The sequence below is a fragment of the Gymnodraco acuticeps genome, unplaced genomic scaffold (assembly GCF_902827175.1).
Source record: "Gymnodraco acuticeps unplaced genomic scaffold, fGymAcu1.1, whole genome shotgun sequence".
Taxonomy (NCBI): domain Eukaryota; kingdom Metazoa; phylum Chordata; class Actinopteri; order Perciformes; family Bathydraconidae; genus Gymnodraco; species Gymnodraco acuticeps.
In genome coordinates, this window is record NW_022991154.1 from 4,265,006 (window position 1) to 4,285,521 (window position 20,516).

The 20,516-nt window shown below is 43.2% G+C and overlaps 1 protein-coding gene across 3 annotated transcripts in view; it reads right to left on the bottom strand.

Moving 5' to 3' along the window:
- Positions 1 to 20,516, bottom strand: part of naprt (nicotinate phosphoribosyltransferase) — a 33,995-nt gene that overhangs the window by 4,271 nt on the left and 9,208 nt on the right. The window contains exons 2-11 of one of the 3 annotated variants that reach the window (XM_034237524.1): positions 13,371 to 13,498; positions 13,182 to 13,264; positions 10,604 to 10,734; positions 9,726 to 9,841; positions 6,392 to 6,588; positions 3,545 to 3,682; positions 3,373 to 3,457; positions 3,203 to 3,283; positions 649 to 751; positions 243 to 400 (exon numbers count right to left, since the gene is read on the bottom strand). In XM_034237524.1, coding sequence (XP_034093415.1) covers positions 243 to 400; positions 649 to 751; positions 3,203 to 3,283; positions 3,373 to 3,457; positions 3,545 to 3,682; positions 6,392 to 6,588; positions 9,726 to 9,841; positions 10,604 to 10,734; positions 13,182 to 13,264; positions 13,371 to 13,498 — 1,220 coding nt within the window. Of the gene's footprint in view, positions 1 to 242; positions 401 to 648; positions 752 to 3,202; positions 3,284 to 3,372; positions 3,458 to 3,544; positions 3,686 to 6,391; positions 6,589 to 9,725; positions 9,842 to 10,603; positions 10,735 to 13,181; positions 13,265 to 13,370; positions 13,499 to 20,516 lie in introns of all 3 variants that reach the window. The other 2 variants (XM_034237523.1, XM_034237526.1) reach the window with 2 other exon arrangements.

Genomic DNA, 20,516 nt, shown 5'->3' on the forward strand with positions numbered 1-20,516 from the left:
TGCAAATCAATTCTTTAAAAATCAGACAATGTGATTTTCTGGATTTTTTTCCTCATTTTGTCTCTCATAGTTGAGGTATACCTAGGATGAAAATTACAGGCCTCTCTCATCTTTTTAAGTGGGAGAACTTGCACAATTGGTGGCTGACTAAATACTTTTTTGCTCCACTGTATATATATATATATATATATAAAATAAATGTCAGTTATGTTGTAAGGATTTCAGACTTTGAGCATCCTCACCCGTCCTTTGGTGAACATGTCCTGGCGCAGACAGATGACCTGAGCGGGAATGACTGACACACAGGACGTGTCGCAGCTCAGAGGGTAACAGCTCAGAGAGACCCCTGCCTCAGGAGGAGCCTCCGCTACCAGACACACCAGGTCCAGAAAAGCATGGCCTGCAAGGGAGGAAAGAGAGCTGCTAAGATTATTTTCTCAAAGTATAATAAACAATCAAGAAAAAATATAATCATTATTGATGGTCAAGATTGCAAAAACCAAATACAACTAGAGCCCTCAGAGGGCTACATGATCGTGTTATGGTATCAACCACATCTTGTCAGCATGAAGAGCCCCGTTAATGAAATTGCCCTGCCGTAGGATGGTTAGAATGCTCAGAGAAATAAGTGGGTGGATGAGTCCTCACCCTCAGCATCTATCAGCCTGTAGACAGCTTTCCTCCCAGGGACAGTGCTCTTCTCTGGGTCCTCGCTAATCTTCATCCTGGGACTAGCCCTCACCTCCACCAGCTAACGTACAGACAATAAAATGGCATCATACAAATGTTAACATAAAATAAATCAGTGCTAGGGGCGCCGCCCCACCTCTTCCCACATTCTAGATTGTCATTAAAGAATACTTTAATTTTATAAATATATACTCAAAGGCAGACAGTTCCAGACAGTTTCACTCAGACACCAGTTGGTTCAGAGCGAGTTTAACTTTTCTGAATGTCTGAATGCTGAATATGCTGCCCAGCTCCAAGAAGAGAAACAGGCAAACACCAAACTATCGGCTGCTCTGAAGGAGGCAGAGCAGCAGCTGGAGAGCAACCGCATCAAGACAGACACCGAAATAAAGGATCTGAAGAAAAGAGAGCAGGAGTGGCAGAGGTTGAAGTCAACCCTGCTCCAGGTCAAAGAAAGGATGAATCAGAATCTGGATCGGCAGTGGCAGGAGGAGAAGTCAACGCTTCTTCGGGAGGAAAAAAAGCCTCAAGCAGATTCTGCAGGAGAAGGAGAAGGAGTGGAAGGTGGAGAAGACTGCCCTCACTGTACAGCAGAAATCCCAGAGCCTCCATGTCACCCAGGTGGAGATGCAGGAGAAGAAAAGCAAGAGCCTGATGGCTGCTCTTCAGAAAACCTTTGAAGATCAGGTGGAGAGGGAGTGCTTCCTCTGGCAGCAGGAGAGAACCTCCCTGCTGCAGAAGACATGAAGAAATCAGGTCTTCTTCAGGTTGAAGAAAGGATGAGGCCGAATCTGGATCGGCAGTGGCAGGAGGAGAAGTCCACGCTCCTTCAGGAGGAAGGACACCTCCAGCAGAGTCTTCAGGAGAAGGAGGATGAGTGGAAGGAGACGCAGAGCTCCCTGAACGCTCGGCTGGAAGGTTTGGAGAGCCAGGTCACCAGAAAGGAGAGAAGAAGCAACTGGTTTAAGAAGTTCTTGCCCTGCATCTACAGTTCCACGCTGAAGAAATGAATGAACTGTGTAATATGTGAAAATATGTAATGTTTGCTGTTTTGTTGTTGTTCAAAAAGGGTAAGGTATTTCTAAGGGGACAGGCACTGGGTTCTTTTAAATCAAGGTTAAAACCTTTATTTTAATGCAGCCTATCCTGAGATCCTTTAACCGTGCCTTATCATTGCACTTTTAGTTTCAGCCAGTATTCTATCGCTTTTATGAATTTTCTTTTTCGATATTGTGTTGGTTTGTTTTTGATTACTATGTGTTGAATGCCTATGTGAATAACTTTGAATTGCCTCCGTGTCTTAAAATGTGCTATACAAATAAATCAACCTTGATAACTGTGCCTGTTGCTGTGGTCCTGCCTGATGCTCACCTTACTACCTCTTTAATGGCACCCAGAGGATTGTTGACATCCCCCTGGATCCATCTTCTTCTTATATACTGTATGCATTTTTCAAGCATTTGGATGTATTATCTTTTTAATTTATACACAACATCTATTGCATGTCTGTCCTGGGAGAGGGATCCCTCCTCCGTTGCTCTCCCCAAGGTTTCTTCCATTTCCCCCGTTAACTTTTCTTTGGAAGTTTTTCCTTGTCCGTTGTGAGGGTCTAAGGACAGAGGGTGTTGTATTCATATTCTGTAAAAACTGTAAAATGTGTGTGACACAGCTCCTCCTGCGGGGTGTCAGGTTGAAGGTGTCAGTCACATGACAGCCCTCACATGCTCTTTTACATCAGGCGTCACAATCTTACGCAGGCTGACATGCGACACTCACACTCTGGCTCTGCCACACAGGCATATTTCTGGGGATTGACAATGAGTGATATGTGTAATGAGGACCAAATGTTTCAACTAGGCCTCCACCTGGGGACTTCCAGTTCCCTTATCATGCCTTGAAATAAAACATGGGTGTGACAGTGAATTTCACACGAGGCCAACTAGAAAATACAAGAATCAGTTTCAGAAGATAACCCCATTTAACTCAGTTATATGACATATGTTTTGAGTTTGTGTATAAGTTTGCTTGAATTTTGGTAGAGCCCCCCCTTGAGAAAAATGCACCAGCCGCCACTGGTCCGTAGCTTTAAAAAAAAAAAAAAGAGGGGGAGCTTATGCAGGAGAATTCTACCCAGATACTCAGCTAAATGCTGCCGTGATTAAACCCCATATCATGTTCAAAATGTGCTGATGTAAACAAAGACCATATTATTTCCAAAACACATTGTTTCTGATAGCGACGTTTCTGATAGGGCCGTGGGCGTAAAGCCAGCCCCGGCACATTTCCAATATTACGTCATATCGGCAGCAAATCTGGATCCGCTTCGTTGTACCCCCAATTTTAGAGATTTGGGTACGGAAGAAAAGAGCGGGGACACATATTTATGTAAAAAAGACAAAATTGCATTTTGCATAATAGGAGACCTTTCCCATATAAATGAGGTACACTGAAAATTAAAAAAGGCACCCCATTATTGCACATACAAACATATAAAACATTAAAAAAGCATTACCTTGTACACACAGCCCAGCGAGGGTTGTTGTGTGCAGGTGACCAGATGTGTTCCAACACCAACCACATCGATCTCATTCTCCTGAAACAATGTTACACAAAACATCAGGGGAAGGGAAAGAAAAACCCTGCTTGTTCATCATAATCAATCCACATGTTCAGTTAACCTACCTTCTCGTTGAGCTCCGCCATGCTCTGCTCTGTGATGTTGTTGGTCCCGACGATAGTCAGAGAGTCGAAGGCAGAGACGGAGAAACTGAAGGAGCAACAGACAAGCAGACATCAGGTTTAATTCCATTCAAGGTTTTAAAGATGCACACATTCGGCATGGCCCCTCACTCACTGCTTGCTGCAGAGTCTGAACACACGGCGGACTTCCAGCGACTGCCTGCAGAGATCTCCGCTGTCCAGACGGACTCCGAGCGGTTTGTAGTCCAACTCACACAACGCCAAGGCCACAGCACAGAAGTTCAACAGACCACTGCTGAAATCAGATACACACACACACATTTCATCACATGAGCATGAAATATAAAATGAGTAGGGTTTCTGGGAAATTCTGATTTATTAACATTTTCAATTCAGTTATTTATTTATTTGTATACAAAGGATAGCAGCACTAGCTGGAATTTTGCATTGTGTATCTTTGAGCATCAGAGCTGTCACAATTAGAGATAGTTAAATGATTACTACCAAAATATATTAATAACTGATTCATTAGGGCAAAGCTGATTTGACACTAGTGACACCTGCTGGTAAAACAAGCACTTAAAGGTCACATGTCATGGCCATTTCTATTGATCATAATTCCATTGTTGAGGTCTACTAGAATAGATTTACATTGTTCCAAAATCACATTGGTTTCTCATACAGCATCTCTGTATAGTATGTGTATTCACTCTCTGTCCTACATGGCTTGTCGGAGCTCCTGCCCCCCCCCCCCCCCCTCCCTATGAGCCCACTGTGCTCTGATTGGTCAGCTCGCCCACTCTGTTCTGATGAGTCCACCACCGTTACAGCGGAACATCAGTGTTTATGTGTTACAATGGCGTTTGTTAGCAACCAGAAAATGACCCCAGTAATGACAAACAGATGAGAATGCTGCGTGGGGTCTAGGTGCCATGTTGGCGGGACGTCGCGGGGCTCGCTGCTGGAGCGGACAGTGTGAGCTGGCTTACTGGTGTTGTTTCCTGGTTGCTGCGTGGGATCTGCGAGACAACGAGACACAGCGAAACTCAGCCTGAACTCAGCCTGAGCACACACACACTCGTAGCCTGGCTGTGAGTTTGTGTGTGTGCTCAGACTGAGTTCAGGCTGAGTTTCGCTGTGTCTCGCTGTCTCAGGCTGAGTTCAGGCTGAGAAATCCGTGGAGCTGCAGCTGAGAAAAGATTAGGCTGAGTGAGTGTGTGTGTGTGAGGAAGCCGTTACGTCACTATACCCAAGAAGAAGAAAAAATGGAAAAAGAAAAATCTCCCGCCCGGCTAAAATAACTGGATGGCCTACCTGCCTGTCAGCCTTCAATCTGTGCACAAACTTATCTCGTGCCCTCATTGGTCATGTGTGCGTTTGTGTGTGTTGGAGGAGGGGCTCTATAAGGAAGTAGCAGATTTTCTCCGGTCGAATATTTTCAAATTCTAGCGATCTCGAGCCGGTTTCTCAAACGTAAATACCCTACCTTTAATCTATTGATTCGTGTTCACCAACACGATTTCCCAATTTTTTTCAAGTCACAATTTTAAAAACAATGTAAATAATAACAAATTATAAAGAGAAAAAGATTTGAAAAAATACAGATTTCAGTATACTGAGGCTCTGAGCCCCATTTATTTTCCTCACGGACGGCAAAAAAAGTCCGACATTATACCATTTTTAAAAAAAAAATAATAATCGTGGCTTGATATTGAGTAAGAAAATGTTTTTATGAACCACACCCGACCGGACAAAAAGACGTGTTGCAGGCACGAAACATACTACCAATAGAAATACATTGCTTTAAAATCATTCTGTGTGACACGAAAGAAAGGGGAAAATCGTGTTGGTGAACACGAATCAATAGATTAAATTAATTTTGTGACTATTACAAGAAATGCCGTGAGACTGGGTTGTTTCTGATATAGTATTACCTCAAATTGTTTTTAGTTCAAGGCCAGATATGTTATTGTAATTATATTGTTTTCAACTCAAAACATCAGAAGTACTCTGATCCTTTAGAAGTAAAATAACCATTATCACAATGTAAAATACACCATTGGAGTAAAAAAACCTGCATTTAGAATTATTATCCACAATTGTGCAACAAATAGAAACTGTGAATTTCTTTGGACTTTGAAAGAAAGACTTTTTTTATTAAATGACAGGAAGACAAAGATGGCCTTGATCAGGGGTGTCAAACTCAAATACACAGTGGGCCAAAATTAAAAAATCGGTAATAGTCGAGGGCCGGACTGGTTCAATGTTTATTGCAGAACTTATTGAAATGAACTTATTGCCCATATTAAACCTGGAACTAACAAAGCTTAAATTATTGCCTATAAAAACAACATTAAATATTAAATAATCAGTTGCATTAATTTCTTATGGCTCTATCTGCAGCTTTTCCGGAGTCATTTTTTATGATTACATTTTTTCACAGGCCAACAACAGCTTCAAAAAAATTATTTCCCTCAAAGAAAAAACCAAACATGCCCTGTTGTCGCAAGAAAAAAGTGCAAAAGGAAACATCCATTGAAAGTCAGTTTGCTGCTCTGATGCTAGTTCAAGCCAGATACTTGGCATCTCATCTTGGGTGCAAGGGCAAGGCAATTTTATTTATATAGCACTTTTCAGCACGTGGCGATTCAAAGTGCAAGTTCATCAATGTTTGGGCTCAGGCTCTGAGCTGAGGAAATCCTCAGGATTGAGTGAAGGTGTGCGTGCAATATACCGGCGGGCCAGATGTAATAGTAATTAAAAATTATCCTGCGGGCCGAAATTAAATCCACCACGGGCCTGATTTGGCCCCCGGGCCTTGAGTTTGACACATGTGGCCTAGATGAATCAAAGGTACAGGCAATAAAAGTGCTCATAGGACAAAGGTCTATACTCAATTACTATGTAAACCTACAGAAAAGTATATGCTGTTTGTCAGAAATCAAACGATAAAAGCCTTCATACATATCTCTCTAGTATCAAAAGTAACATGTCTAGTTACCAGCTGACGCTGAAGCTGTCAATCACAGGGAGGAAGTTCTGAGGGTAGGCGATGGCGTAGGACAAAAAGGCCGCCAACTCGCCCTCGTGGATCTTCCCAGGCTGCGATCCCAGGAGCTCACACACACGACTCAACCAGCCCTTTGTCAACAAAATTATGTCCACTGGAGTGGAGTCCCCGTTCACCGCCACAAGAGTCTGAGACGAAACATGAGACAAGGACATTTGAATATTGATATATGCAGGCCTTTTCACTGTTGACTTCCCTTGGAGACCAATCATAGCATGATGCATCATCAAGATTTAACAGCTTGCCACTGTGATAAAATGTTATGTTTCTTCCAATATATGTAATTTCTTCATAATTTAAAGAGTTTTCAAATCATAAATTAGTGTAATTTTAAATGTGTGATTGTTTTTGTCTTTATTTAAAAAGGTTGAGTGTGTAGGATTTAGGGAACCATTTGTGTTTTTATGTTACCTGAATAAAAATTCACCCCCCATAAAATTGGCAGGAAGGGGAGAATTGTTATTAATTTGGAAACCAGTTTTTTGTACGTGTCTTTAAACAAGTTTATGTCTGCCATAAAGTTGGGCTTTTATAATGGGGATATATGGAGATTGACTCCTTTTGGGAGTCAGCCTCATGTGGCCATCAGAGGTACTGCAGCCTCACTGATCAGCCCCGGGTTGCGTTCCAATAGTCCATTTAGCTTAGGAACCTTCCTAACCAAGTTAAATGACCCGGAAGTCCCTCAGTGGCAGCCATGATAAGTGCCGTTCCAATTCTCTAAATGAAAGAAAAGGAGGTTTCAAACTTCCTTTATAACCAGGGGTGCACATCACTTTTTTGCCCTGGTTCTCAAAGGAGCACCTGGAGATGTTGCTTGGTGCTCATCCTTAAAATGAAATAAACCGTAACTTTTGAGGGGGTTTTGACATTATTTGCCAGACACACGGCACTAAACACACATGCAGAGGTGAACACAGAACACACATGCAGAGGTGAACACAAGACAACATTAGCACGACCAGTAATCCTACAAGCTGTCATCACTACCCTCCTGACTGTTCTCCTCACTGTCAGACATGGTAGCTGATGATGTAGGCCTACTACTTTCTCTCTGGTTGAGTCTGCGATTAGCTGCTTGCATCCACAAGTCAACAGCTGGTTTTGGGTCGAAAGTCTCTGTTGTCATCTTAGACAAGTGGATGTAATCAAATAAGTATGTGAACATAACCAATAACCTACCATAGCCAATAACAAATGAATGTAACTTATTTTATTTGTGTTGTTCATTCATATCTTATTTTACCTTAACATTTATTTATTTATTTATGCATTTTTTTTTTATCTTTCCAGTTTTAAAAGATATTTTTGGTTTACTGTCCTATAGTATACATTGGAATGATTTCAAACCTGTTTATCCCAATAATTATAAAGGAGTGCCTTGGAAATATGTGTTTACATAAATTGTGATCAAAACGTTTGAGACCCACTGAGATAACTTAGTCCTTACCTCACTGAGCTGTAGTTATCAGCCTCTCAGTCTGACTGGAGAGGACTCTCCCTCCACATTATTGTAGAAACATCTTCTTCTGTTATCCGTTAGAACAGCTAGCACCAGATACTAATAACAACAGCGCCGGAACCGGTGCACCATCCCTCTCTCCCACACTCACTCGCACTTTGGCTGTGAGCTGCGGGTGCCAGATAAGCCAACATCCCCCATTTTCATCACTTACAGGGCAAATAAAACGTGTAACCGGGGTGAAAAGGGTGTTACATTTACTTAATTATGAATATTGTTACATCAAGGCCGAAAATTAGGATGAGCCCCAACGGTCAAAAATGTTTTTTTCCCTCCCAGAGCTGCCAGCGCAGCGCCTCCACAGATCTGGCGCCCTAGGCGAACATCTATAACGCCAGGGCTACGGGCCGGCCCTGAGTTCATATGCAACTCGCAAATATCTTTCCCTCTTCTCTCTTCTCTCTTCTCTCTTTTCCCTTCTCTCTCTCCTCTCTCTCTCTCAATGTTGGTACACAAATGCGCCTTTTTTCAAATGACCCGGTGCTCTTTTTTTGGCGGAGGTGCGCATGCGCACCAGTTATGTGCAGCCCTGTTTATAACCTCCTTTAGCTTAGGAACCACTGGACCTCCCTTACCGAAAGGAGAGGAGAAAATGCTGTCCCACAATGCATTGCAGCCGCAGCATTTGCCGTCACTCAACAGTCGGCCGTTCACGGAAACAACTGATTATGACCGAGAAATTATATCATGAAAGTTACGGTGCTTATTAAGCATTTTAAAACGTATGTGGTAAGTTGCCAAAGTGCTTTGTTCTGAACGTTCATCAGTATTATAATCAAAAAGAGAAATATGAACGTTAGTTTTTACTGAAATGATCAAATAAAGTCAACATCTCACAGTCTTTACTGAGCTGTGTGGGGTTTGTTCAACTTTTAAAAGATGTTTGAATGGTGATATACACAGTGATAGATGTTAAGGACTAACGTTTATAATAAATACATTTGTATTGATTTTAAGATATTTTCATACAATCATACGTATTGGGAACATTTGTATTAATGTGGACCGGAGGGAGAGGGTGACGAGCATAAGTTTCACTTTACTTTTTTATTTCAATTCCAACTTTGGTCATGAAGAATATGTTTCTCTGTTGTCCACGTTCATAAAGCAAAGCAGCAGCATCAGAGCACGGTGCAGAGTCTCTAGATGAGTTTACAGTAGTCCCTCGTTCTTATTAAACATCCATGTTGTAGTCCGCTGTATAGAAAACTGTAGTTTCCATAGTTTCCCCACAGCAGCAGACGCACATTCATGACGTCCGCTGGCGCATCATAAACATGTCGGATAGTGAAAGTGCATTCGGATTCTCTAAAGTACCATAGTCTCTTCTCCTAAGTCCTTTTGAATTCTCCTATCCACTATCCCTTAACCCCGTGACGTTTCACTCAGAGGTCAAGGAATAGGAGATAGGGTTAGACGTTAGGAGCTGATTTTTGGATTATCGGAACGCAACCCCAGAGTCAAGATGCCACTTAACCCTACACACTGCCACTTTTACAGCTGTTTTTTAAGTATTGTAAATTAAATGATGACTAATAAACAATATGCCAGAGACAAACTTTTTAATTATAATTATATATATATATATATATATATATATAAGGTGCATATTACACCACCTACAATGTATGTATAGTAGACAGCTTTTTGCTCTCTGTGGACAAACCTTTCCTGGAATGGATGAACCTACAAACCTCCTGGTATGGTCCTTGATGATGATTGGAAGAGAGAACACATACTCACTTTTGGCAAGACTTCCTCCAGGGAGGTAAAGGACGTGACGTAGGAGTGTGCCATGGTCCCTGCAACTGGGACCCCATACTGGAAACCAGCCTGAACGTTACTGGTGAAATCAAACCCTGAAAAAAAGACCTGTCAGTCTGTTGGTCTGTAAACAGCATCAAGAGGCAAATTCAGAACACATTCAGGCCTGAGGTTACACATTAAGCTAATTATGGAACATTTAGATGAAAAACAATCCTGCAAGTCATCTCCTTTCTGAGTCATGTGTGTTGGCTCTTGTAACCACAAGTATGAGGACATACTCATAACTTGAAGAAACACTGTGACACATTCTTATAAATTCCTGCAGTGATAATGAAGGTGAAGTTGCATCATACTTTTGAAAAGATCCCAGCTCCTGGGGCTGATGAAGACTCTTTAATTAGATCCAGGCCCATGTGCTTACTCTCAGTAAGAACACCTACATCTACCTATGTTTTGATGAGGACAGTACATTTCTGTAATTCATCCCAGAGGAAAAGGCCTGGACATACAGTATTTATAATAGGACATGCTTGACAGGCTATACCACATTTACTATACTACAATTGGGGCTGAGTAAAGACAAGAATATGGCAATATGATATGTATCATGAGAGGGGAATTAGGATTAGATATATTGCAGTACTATAAGAAAAATGTTCAAAATGTTGCTTTTTAAAACAACTTTACACTGTCTTCTGTCGAGTAAATGCAAAAATAGCATACTATATAATAAGTGGACCTTTTTTATCTAATGTGAACCGTGGGATTTGCATTTCTCATTGCGTTAAGCATCTTTCCGCAACACAATCAATACAGCGATTCTTAAGTGCATCGATATTTGTTTAGACCACTACCTCCAATGTGTGTGTATCGTGAGGCGGTGAGCCCTCCATCTGGTCCCTGGGCCCTCCTGAGGCCCAGTTCCAACAGCTTCCTCTTGGGGCCGGCCGCCAGGCGGAAACGTGCCGCGTTGCTGCACACCAGACTGACAACAGAGAGCAGGCAGAGCAGAGACAGGCTGCTTTAAGTGTCATGGTGGAGCCAGCATGAAATACAGAACAGCTTCACTTTAACTTCACCGACTTTCCTTTTAATATGATTCATTTTAGTGTGTAAATGCTATACATATGCCTCTGTCTTCAGTTTGAGTAAATGTTATAAAACAATTAATGTCCCTATTCATTTAAAGTCTAACAATCCTATAGAATTGTTTAACTCGTAGAAAATTAAAACATTTGATAACGGTATCAGATATATATATATTTTCCATTTGGTTCAATCAACATTTTTTTTAATTGGTTATTAATTGTGAACGTTTAGAGAATGTACTTAAACTACTTCTTACAAAATAAAAGACACATTTTGTGGTGTTGTTAATTCTAGGTTTATATAAAAAAATGGTTAACTGGTCTTTCCCACCTGAATTCTAATTGGTTAGGATTTGGCACATGAGCTAAAATGAGTTTGACACCCCATGGATTAGAAAATATTTTGAGTAATTAGGCGCATTCACACCGCAGTACTTTTCCCACAAAGGTTCATGAGAACTTAGTTCATGAGAACTCTTTTGTCGCGTTCACACCAAAAAGAGCCGGTACTAAAATTAGTTCATGAGAACCTTTTTACCCCCACGAAAGTCCCTGCTAGAGAGCAGGGACTTTCGTGCGGCTCTCTTGTGAGAAAAGAGCTATATTTCTGATTGGCTGGGCGGATTGCAAACCACGCCCCGTAAAACTCCCAAAAAGTTTTGTGAAGCCGCCATTTTATTATCCTCGCATTAGCATTATTAGCATTAGCATTAGCCCAGCGCAGAAACGCAGAGAGACTAACTTATGGCAACACAAAATAAAACATGGGAGCGGTGGAGATGAGGAGGTGTCGGCGTTCTGGCGATTTACTCGGAAGCAGGCCCGTTTCCAGAACAAAATGACTCAGGGTGCATCTGAGATTAGAGAGGGAGCAGTGGTAAAGTGCTATTTTGAGTGGACCTAACATCCTCTGGGGGGTCCTCACCTCCTCTAGGGGGGTCCTCACCTCCTCTCGGGGGGTCCGGGGGCATGCTCCCCCGGGAAGATTTTTTTTTTAAATATTGAAGTTAAAAGCATCAATCTGGTGCACTTTGAGAACAAAATGAAGAGATCTATGGATCTATGTGCTCTTTGCTTGATGCATGCCTTCCCAGTCCCTTATCACGTAGCCTATAAGAGCATGGCGCCAGTTGTAGTAGCCAGTTGTGGTGAAGGCATCTGACTTACTTGAACCGAAATGTCTACATGCATAGCAGAAGATGGCATCTTTTTTACATGAATATTCCAGCCAATCTCTGTTTTGAAACCATGAGCTGCAAAATGAGCGCCTTACCCCACTGTACAGGCGAGTTGGGTACTTTTTTAAATATACCTGGGCAGGCTCTGTTTGGCCGAGGTCCTCTGGCACTTGTGGGCCACTGAGGGGTGTCGGTGTTTGGGGCAACGAAGACGGCTGCTCCTCCTCCGTGGGCGAGGCGGGCAAAGCCGGCAAGTCGGGCGTTAGTGTCCACGACAGTGGCCGCGGGTAACTTAATGTCCCCATGATCTGAACTATTATTACCTGTAGTAGATGCAGTGTTACTGCTGAAGATAAGGGCTGGTTGTTTTAACCATTTTCTGAGTTCCATCATTGACTGCTGTGTAAGCACCTTGCAGATGACGAACGCGCAGCGGCACACGTCACAAACACCTGACATAATAACGTTACTTACCGTTTAAATTGACCAAATAAATGCGGCAGACAATGTTATTCAACCACAATTACAATTTATTTTATTTCAACTATATTCTTCTTATTATTATTATTACTACTATTATTATTGTACATGTAATATTTTTCACTATTTTTTTTTTTTTCACTTTTCATTTTTCAAATGAGGGTGCATAACGATTCAACTGAGGGTGCAATGCACCCGTATGCACCCCCGTAGAACCGGGCCTGCTCGGAAGGCTTCAGTAGAAGCTGCTGGGAGTCCCAGCAGCTTCTACTGAAGCCAGTCCCCAACTCCGGGGACTTCCGGCCGGGGACTTTGGGCAGCAGTATATGCCGTGAAGTGGTTTGCGGCCTGCCAGTAAACCCAAAGCAGAAGAAGTGACGTCAGCGGCTTCATTTGCCTAATCCACCCCCAGGGACTTATTCCGGTGTGAACGCGATCTGTACTTAGTTCATGAGAACTAAAGAGTTCTCATGAACTAAGTTCTAATGAACCTTTGTGGGAAAAGTACTGCGGTGTGAATGCGCCTATTCACAGTTTGCAGCCCTACAAATACACACACATAGGTTTGTAATGGATAACTATTTATATGTCGAGTAAAGCTCACTATTCAACTATTTTTTATATACAGTACATTATTTCAAAAGGAGCAACTGTTTTTTCTGTATGTGTTAGAGAGACGTTCTTACCTGGCGTAGTTGACCAGACACAATAGACTAGTCTCCAGCAGTTGAACAACAGCGAGCGGACCTGCCACCTCCATCAGAGGCACCTGCAGATGTTTTTGACATAAGGGAAAACTTACTCCCTTTGACCCCCTCCAGAATCCTGTATTTGACTTTTGACCTTCAGTTGCACCCTGAAAAGCTGCAGCTCACCCTCGCAAACACCACAGTGCCCTCTGGGATGGCACGGAGTGTGACGCCAGAGCAGTCCAGGCCTCGCAGGAACTGGAAGAAGGCGGGGTCTGTGGCCGGGGGCAGGACTGAGCGCAGGAACTCCACATCTGGATCCACAAAACACAACACAGCTGTCAGCAAGGCCAATAACCAGTGGCGGCGGGTCATTAGGGGCAGGTACAGCCCCACCTAGTGTCAGAAGAAAGTATTACAAATAATGATTACAAAAAAATACTAAAAAATAAATAAAAAAACATATAAAATATATTTTAAGGTCATGTTTAATAATCTGATTCGTGTGTACATTTCTGTTTTAGTCTGTGTTCTTCTAATTAGTGTCTAGAGTGCCGTTTTGAGCTGTTTAGAGCCATGTGGGACAAAACCCGATCCTGCCCCTCCCTCTCACAGTCTAAGTGAACGGTGATTGTAAAAACTACACTGCGCATGCTCAGAGTATTTTTCTATTTAATGTGTGTGGCAAAAAATAATGACCGTAGGGGCATAGTGCTCCCATCCCCACCATACGTCATCTCACATAATTCAGAATTGATTGGCTGTAAGTACTCACGTGTGCAGTGCTGCGAAACGTCACGTGTAGTTTGAAGAGGAGACGAGAGAGCAGCATATAGCTAACATCACCAGCGATTAAAAGAAGTAAAAAACTGAAAGAAAATGAATGAAGTTGACCATTTACTGGAGCACACATTTGAGACACTTAGTCTCGGAGAGAAACTGGAGGTAAAGCGCCTCGGTGCCCACCATCCACCGGATTTCCAAATGGTCCAGACTGCGGGCAAAGTTAAACGTGGGTTTAACGCTGAGTGGTTTGCTAAAAAGAAATGGCTAACGGCGAGCATCCAGAATAATTCCCTCTTTTGCTTTCCTTGCCTGCTTTTTGGTGAAGATCAAGGTACTTGGTCGAGGACAGGTTACAAGGACTTAAAGCATGTTTCGGAGAGGACAATGAAGCATGAGAGCAGCAACAGTCATTTGGAAAATGCCGTAAAATTGGGATTACTTGGAAGGGTGAATGTTGCAGCTCAGATTGACAGCGCCTACAGACGCGGCATTGATTCTCATAATAGGAAGGTGGAAGAAAACAGGTACGTGCTTGGTCGGATCATCACCTGTATTAAACTGTGTGGGAAATGTGAAACAGCACTGCGGGGCCACAACGAGTCGGCGGACTCTCTGAATCCAGGGATATTCAGGTCAATTTTCGAGACAATGTGAGGGCGATTCCAGGCTTCAACGGCACTACGAAGCTCAGCTTGTTTTCAAAGGGACATCAAGCACCATACAGAATGAACTCTTGGACTGCATGTATGATGTGTACAGGGAGGAAATAGCCAAGCAAGTGGACAACACATCATTTGTTGCCGTTCAGGCCGACGAGACAACCGATGTCTCCTGTAAATCGCAAATGGTGATTGTGCTGCGATACATTATGCCTGACCTCACAGTTACAGAGCGTTTTTTGGAGTTTGTGGAAGTAAAGGACAAAACTGGTGTAGGTCTCTAACAGCATCAAGGCTGTTCTGGAACCCCTGAAGCTGAAAGAAAAGCTAATCGCTCAGACCTATGACGGGGCGGCCGTCATGAGCGGTAATGTGCGCGGGGTACAGACGGTGATGAAGGAGACGTACCCAAACGCTCAGTTTGTTCACTGCTACGCCCACCAACTGAACCTGACCCTGCAGCAACTGTGTTCAGCAAGGATGAGCATCCTGAAGGTGTTTTTTGCAGATCTAAATGCTTTTTCCACTTTTTTCTCCGGTGCTCCAAAACGTGTTGCAGCTCTTGCAGAGGCAACACAGAGACGCATCCCACGGCCACCGGCTGTGAGATGGAACTTTAAAAGCAGAACTGTGAACGCGGTTTGGGAGACCCGAGATGCACTACTTCAGTGTATGAAGCATATACGCGCACAACCAGGATGGGATGCGGTCACCATAAGTGAGGCATACAGCCTGTCAAAGAAACTGCGGGACCGAGCATTTATGCAGCTCCTGGAGTTTTTTTCGTTGCTTATGCCAGAAGTGGATGTTCTATACAACACTCTGCAAAAACGAAGCATCGATGCACCTGGGATCAACAGCGCGCTCTGCCGTTTCAAGGAAAATGTTCAGAAAATGAGGCAGAAAACTGATGCATTGGCCGCCACTGCTCATGATGGAACAGACGAGCCAGGCCGACGAGTCAGCAGCACAGCGCCAGTGATGAAGGAGGCTTGTGACACAGTCATCTCACAGGTGGAACAGAGGTTCTCACAGAGTGACCATTTGATTGCTGCAAAGCTTGTTGACAGCTCATTCTTCCCACAGCATGTCCTGTCATTTCCTACACCTGAGCTTGACTGCGCCGTGAAACTGTGGCCTGCGTTGGGAAACAAGGAGAAGTTGAAGTCTGAGCTGACCACGCTCTACCGCCACAGTGAGCTTCACACTGGAAACACTGCCCTGTCTCTGTTGAAATCCATTCACGAGAACAACTTGGAGGAAACGTTTGCTGAGACTGTTATTTTGGTCAAAATAATAGTGACAACTCCGATGACGACATCCGAGTCAGAGAGGAACTTTTCCACCCTCAAAAGGATAAAGACTTTCACTCGCAACACGGGGACAGCCGCGACTTAACGCATTGGCCATGCTTTCAATTGAAAGCCAGTTGATCCAGCAACTACAGGACTTCATCCCCAAAGTGATAGACACATTCTGTCAGAGGAAGGACCGCCGTGCCGCTTTTCTTTTCAAGTGAGCCTTCAGCTTTGGTAAGTTCATTTATGTCATATATTTTGTTGATCTTCTGTGTTTTGCCTCTGCTGGATCGATTGATATTGTGACCTCGATGATGAGTGTCTGTGTTTTCCTTATATTTACAGTCTATGGTGTTTTAATGCTAAAGCATTACGGTTGTTGTTATTGTTAAGAATTACTTTGTGATGGTGACCTTTACTCCATGTATGAAGGTGCATTACTATGACATCCCCACGCTGTGTACGTAAATGTATGCGCTCACAGTGTTGCTCCTGTGGTCTTCAGTATGTAATTTGACACTCCCCCTCTCTCTCTCCTCCCCCCCTCTCTCTGCCCCCCCCTCTCTCTCCTCCCTCTCTCTGTCCCCCCCCTCTCTCTCTCTCTCTCCCCCGACCTCTTTCTGCCCCCCCAGTTTTGTACACCTAGAAACGCCACTGCCAATAACAGAGGCTATCCTTCCTCCTACAAATTTGCTATTACATAAGAACATGTGTCCTCAATTTGCCCTCACATGTCTTGACTCGCCACTCACACAATCACAATAATAGCTTGATCTAATCATTTACTGTAAAGCTAATCTAATCCAGCAGCAGACATCAATGGTGTGACTGTGATGACGTTTAAAGGCCCTGACACACCAAGCAGTCACCAGAGAACTCGCCGACGCCGACTGTTACCGTGTTCTCCTGCGTCTTCGCCATGTGTCGCACTGGAACACACAGCAAAGACTTCAGCTGAGCACGTACGAACTGTGCATGCGTGAGTGGCAATAACTCTCCTTACCAGCAGGCGGCGGTAGTGTGTATTCGTCATTCAAAAGAGGCAACAACCGGAAGGCAGAGAAGAAGAACAGACTGCGTGATATAAACAAACAACAAATAGCGTGTGCGTTCCATTTTCACTCTCGTCCATCGAAAACGTGTTTCGTGCGGTACTGGAGCTAGCAGCCATTGGAGTGTTGCTTGTGGAAGACATTCTCAAGCAACCGTTTCGCTTCTCATGCACTGATTCGCTAGCTGAACAGCCAATCAGAGTGATTTCTTTGTCCGACTGCCTGTGGCCGACGCACGGCCATGAAAGGCCAAATAAGGCATGTCACGGCCGACGGTGCGGGACACACCAAATTGAGTTTGGGCAACAGGGCACGCCTCGTCGTCCGACTAACGAAAACGGCTGATTATGGGCGTCTGTAGGCGTCAGGCCGACGATGAGCGTCGACACGCCCTACTCAGATTGGTGTGTCCCACACTGTCGGGTCTTTTCAGCCGGGCCGACGCCTTTTCGGCCAAAAACCCGCCGATTCAACAGTCGGCCAAAGGCAGTCGGCAAAAGAAATCACTTGGCTGTTCAGCTAGCAGTGCATGAGAAGTGAAACGGAAGTGAGGGACCCAAACAAACTATTAAGACTCCAACTCTCGACACAGGTTCGGGAAAGCCCCATGAGCTTCTCCCTGTAGAGTGAAAATGAGTGAAAATGGAACGCACACGCTATTTGTTGTTTGTTTATATCACGCAGTCTGTTCTTCTTCTCTCGGTTATCACGCAGTCTGTCTTCCGGTTGTTGCCTCTTTTGAATGACGAATACACACTACCGCCGCCTGCTGAGAGTTATTGCCACTCACGCATGCGCAGTTCGTACGTGCTTCTTGGCCGTCGGCCGAAGTCTTTGCGGTGTGTTCCAGTGCGAAACATGGCCAAAACGCAGAGACGCGAGGCGACGCAACAGTCGGGGTCCGTCTGTGTCAGTTCTTTGTCAGATTAGTGTGTCCGGGCCTTTAGACTTCACATGATTGACTGTGGCCATGACAAAAAGGACTTTACTTCAAGAGTCTCTATTATGTGCATTTATAAGGCTCGTATTTTAAACTTGTGCTTCTACAGTGACATGTTTCCATGCTTTAATGTTCAAAAAGCACCTCTTTTCACCCTCTGTCTGAAACCAGAGCCCAGTCTGCTCTGATTGCTGAGCTGGCCAGCTAGGTTTTGATTGGTCAACCGCTTAGAGCTGTCCCACCACTTAGCCTATCGCTTACAATTTGTTGGAGTGCTAGCCAATGAAAGAGTGAATGCTAGGTAGTGATGTTGTTATGTAACGGAAGTAAACAAAGGAGTGCAATGGATTTGTTGTGCTCCCTATCTCTGTTTCTTATCCCTATCTCTGTTTCTTATCCTATATCTAATAGAACTGCTCAGGTCTTCATAGATTGAGTGGGGAAGTTCATGAAATCTTTCTAGAGGGTTATCAAGAATAACTTTTATCCAATGACCTTTTCCCTCTCTGTCTGTGTCTGTGTATTCTCTTGTTCCGATTAACCCAGCCAAATCTTTTTTCTTGTTTTGTATCTATATCTACGCCGGGATCCGGAGTCGAGGCTGATCCTCTTGCTGTAGTCCTGTGTCTTGGATCCTCTATCCTGAGTTCTGGATTAAGTCGTGGACTTCGGGTCGTGGCTGAACCTGTCTCTGCGGTCCTGCCTTGGGTCTCGTCATGCTGCTTCCCTTCCCTGATGGCTTCCACAGGATTGTAGCTGACATCCTCGTGGATTCATCTTCTTATTACAGACACATGCATTTCCTAACATTCGGTCTATATGCTGTAAAATGTATTATCTCTTCGATTTACACACGGCATCTATTGCACGTCTGTCCGTCCTGGGAGAGGGATCCCTCCTCTGTTGCTCTCCCTGAGGTTTCTCCCATTTTTCCCCCTTAAACTGTGGGTTTTCTCTGGAAGTTTGTCCTTGTACGATGTGAGGGTCTAAGGATAGAGGGTGTCGTTTTTCTCATACTAAACTATCTGTGCTGTTGTATTTGCTGTAAAGTGTCTCTACTGTAGGCTATTTTTATTATATGTACAGCACTTTGGCTCGACCAAAAATCGTTTATAAATGTGCTATATAAATAAAACTTGATTTGATTTGATTTGATTTGTTTCAGGCAGGGGTGAGGGTGTGGGAGAGAAACTCCCTCTGGAGTGAACACAAACCTGAATAAAACCCCAAAAATGCATAATAGGGTCCCTTTAAGTATTTTCCATTTTATATTGTAGCCTAATACTTCTCCTTCACTACATTTCAGTAGGAAATAATATAGTATTGTGTAGAGTAAACGCATTGTACTCTTTAATGTACTACATTAAAATGACAACTATTTACTTCACAGATTAAGATTAAACATCCAAAACATGTAATAATGTCCAAAAAATGTACGCATTGTTGCGGATTGTACCCAACCGGCTACAACTAAAATGCTGCGTTCATGTAAACTTATCAGTAATAAAAAATAACATGAAAACAGGGTTAAAGAGAAATACAGTATACTGTTGTTTTTTCTAGTTGTATGCTTATGTACTTTTACTTTGGTAAATGAATGCAAGATTTATACTGCAAACTAGAGAATGCATTTCCTGCTGAAAATGCATGTAAATGCAGTAAACTGTGTACATTTGTTTCTGTAGCTGAAAGTAGGCTGAAGGAGTGAGATATAAAATATACGTATTAGTATACTCTAAGTACAAGTAGTAGTAGTAGCTTAAGTAGTAGTAGTAGCAGTTTAAGTTGTAGTATAAGTAGTAATAATAGTAGCAGTAGTAGTAGTAGCTGTACTAGTAGTAGCAGTAGTAGTTGTATTAGTAGTTGTAGTAGTAGTTGTATGAGTAGAAGTGGTGTTAGTAGTATAAGTACTAGTAGTAGTAGTAGTTGGAGTAGTAGTAGTTGTATAAGTAGTAACTAGGTTACCGTGGTCACCTGCAGCAGCAGAGGGAGGCTCATTCAGAATGCATTGAGGATTATATCTGACAATTTTGCCTCCTGTTAAAAAACGATGGCTCCTATCAAAAGAATGACCTGACCGTGAGCATCAGAGAGCCCTGATGAACGAATCTGTGTTGTTATTTTGTGTGTTAAATATGGACATGGCAGCAGATGGTCAAACGTTTACTTCTTTCTTGTATGAAGAAAGATCCGGACAAATTTAACATGGGCGTCTATTCAGAATCAGAATACCTTTATTCGTCCCACAGAGGGGAAATTTACAATTTATTTATTTATTGGGCAGCTTGGTGCACTTGTTGTCACTCAGATCACCATTGGGCAGAACAGTGCGTCAGTTGTATATGATGAAGGGAATTGAGCAGGCCAGACTAATAATAACGCACTCTAACTCTGAAGAGTAAGATTACCAAGGAACCTTGGTGTTATATTTGATCAGGATTTATCTTTTAACGCCCACATAAAACCAATCTCAAGGACCGCCTTCTTTCATCTACGCAACATTGCAAAAATCAGGCATATCTTGCCTCAAAACGATGCAGAGAAACTAGTCCATGCATTTGTTACTTCAAGGCTGGATTATTGTAACTCCTTATTAT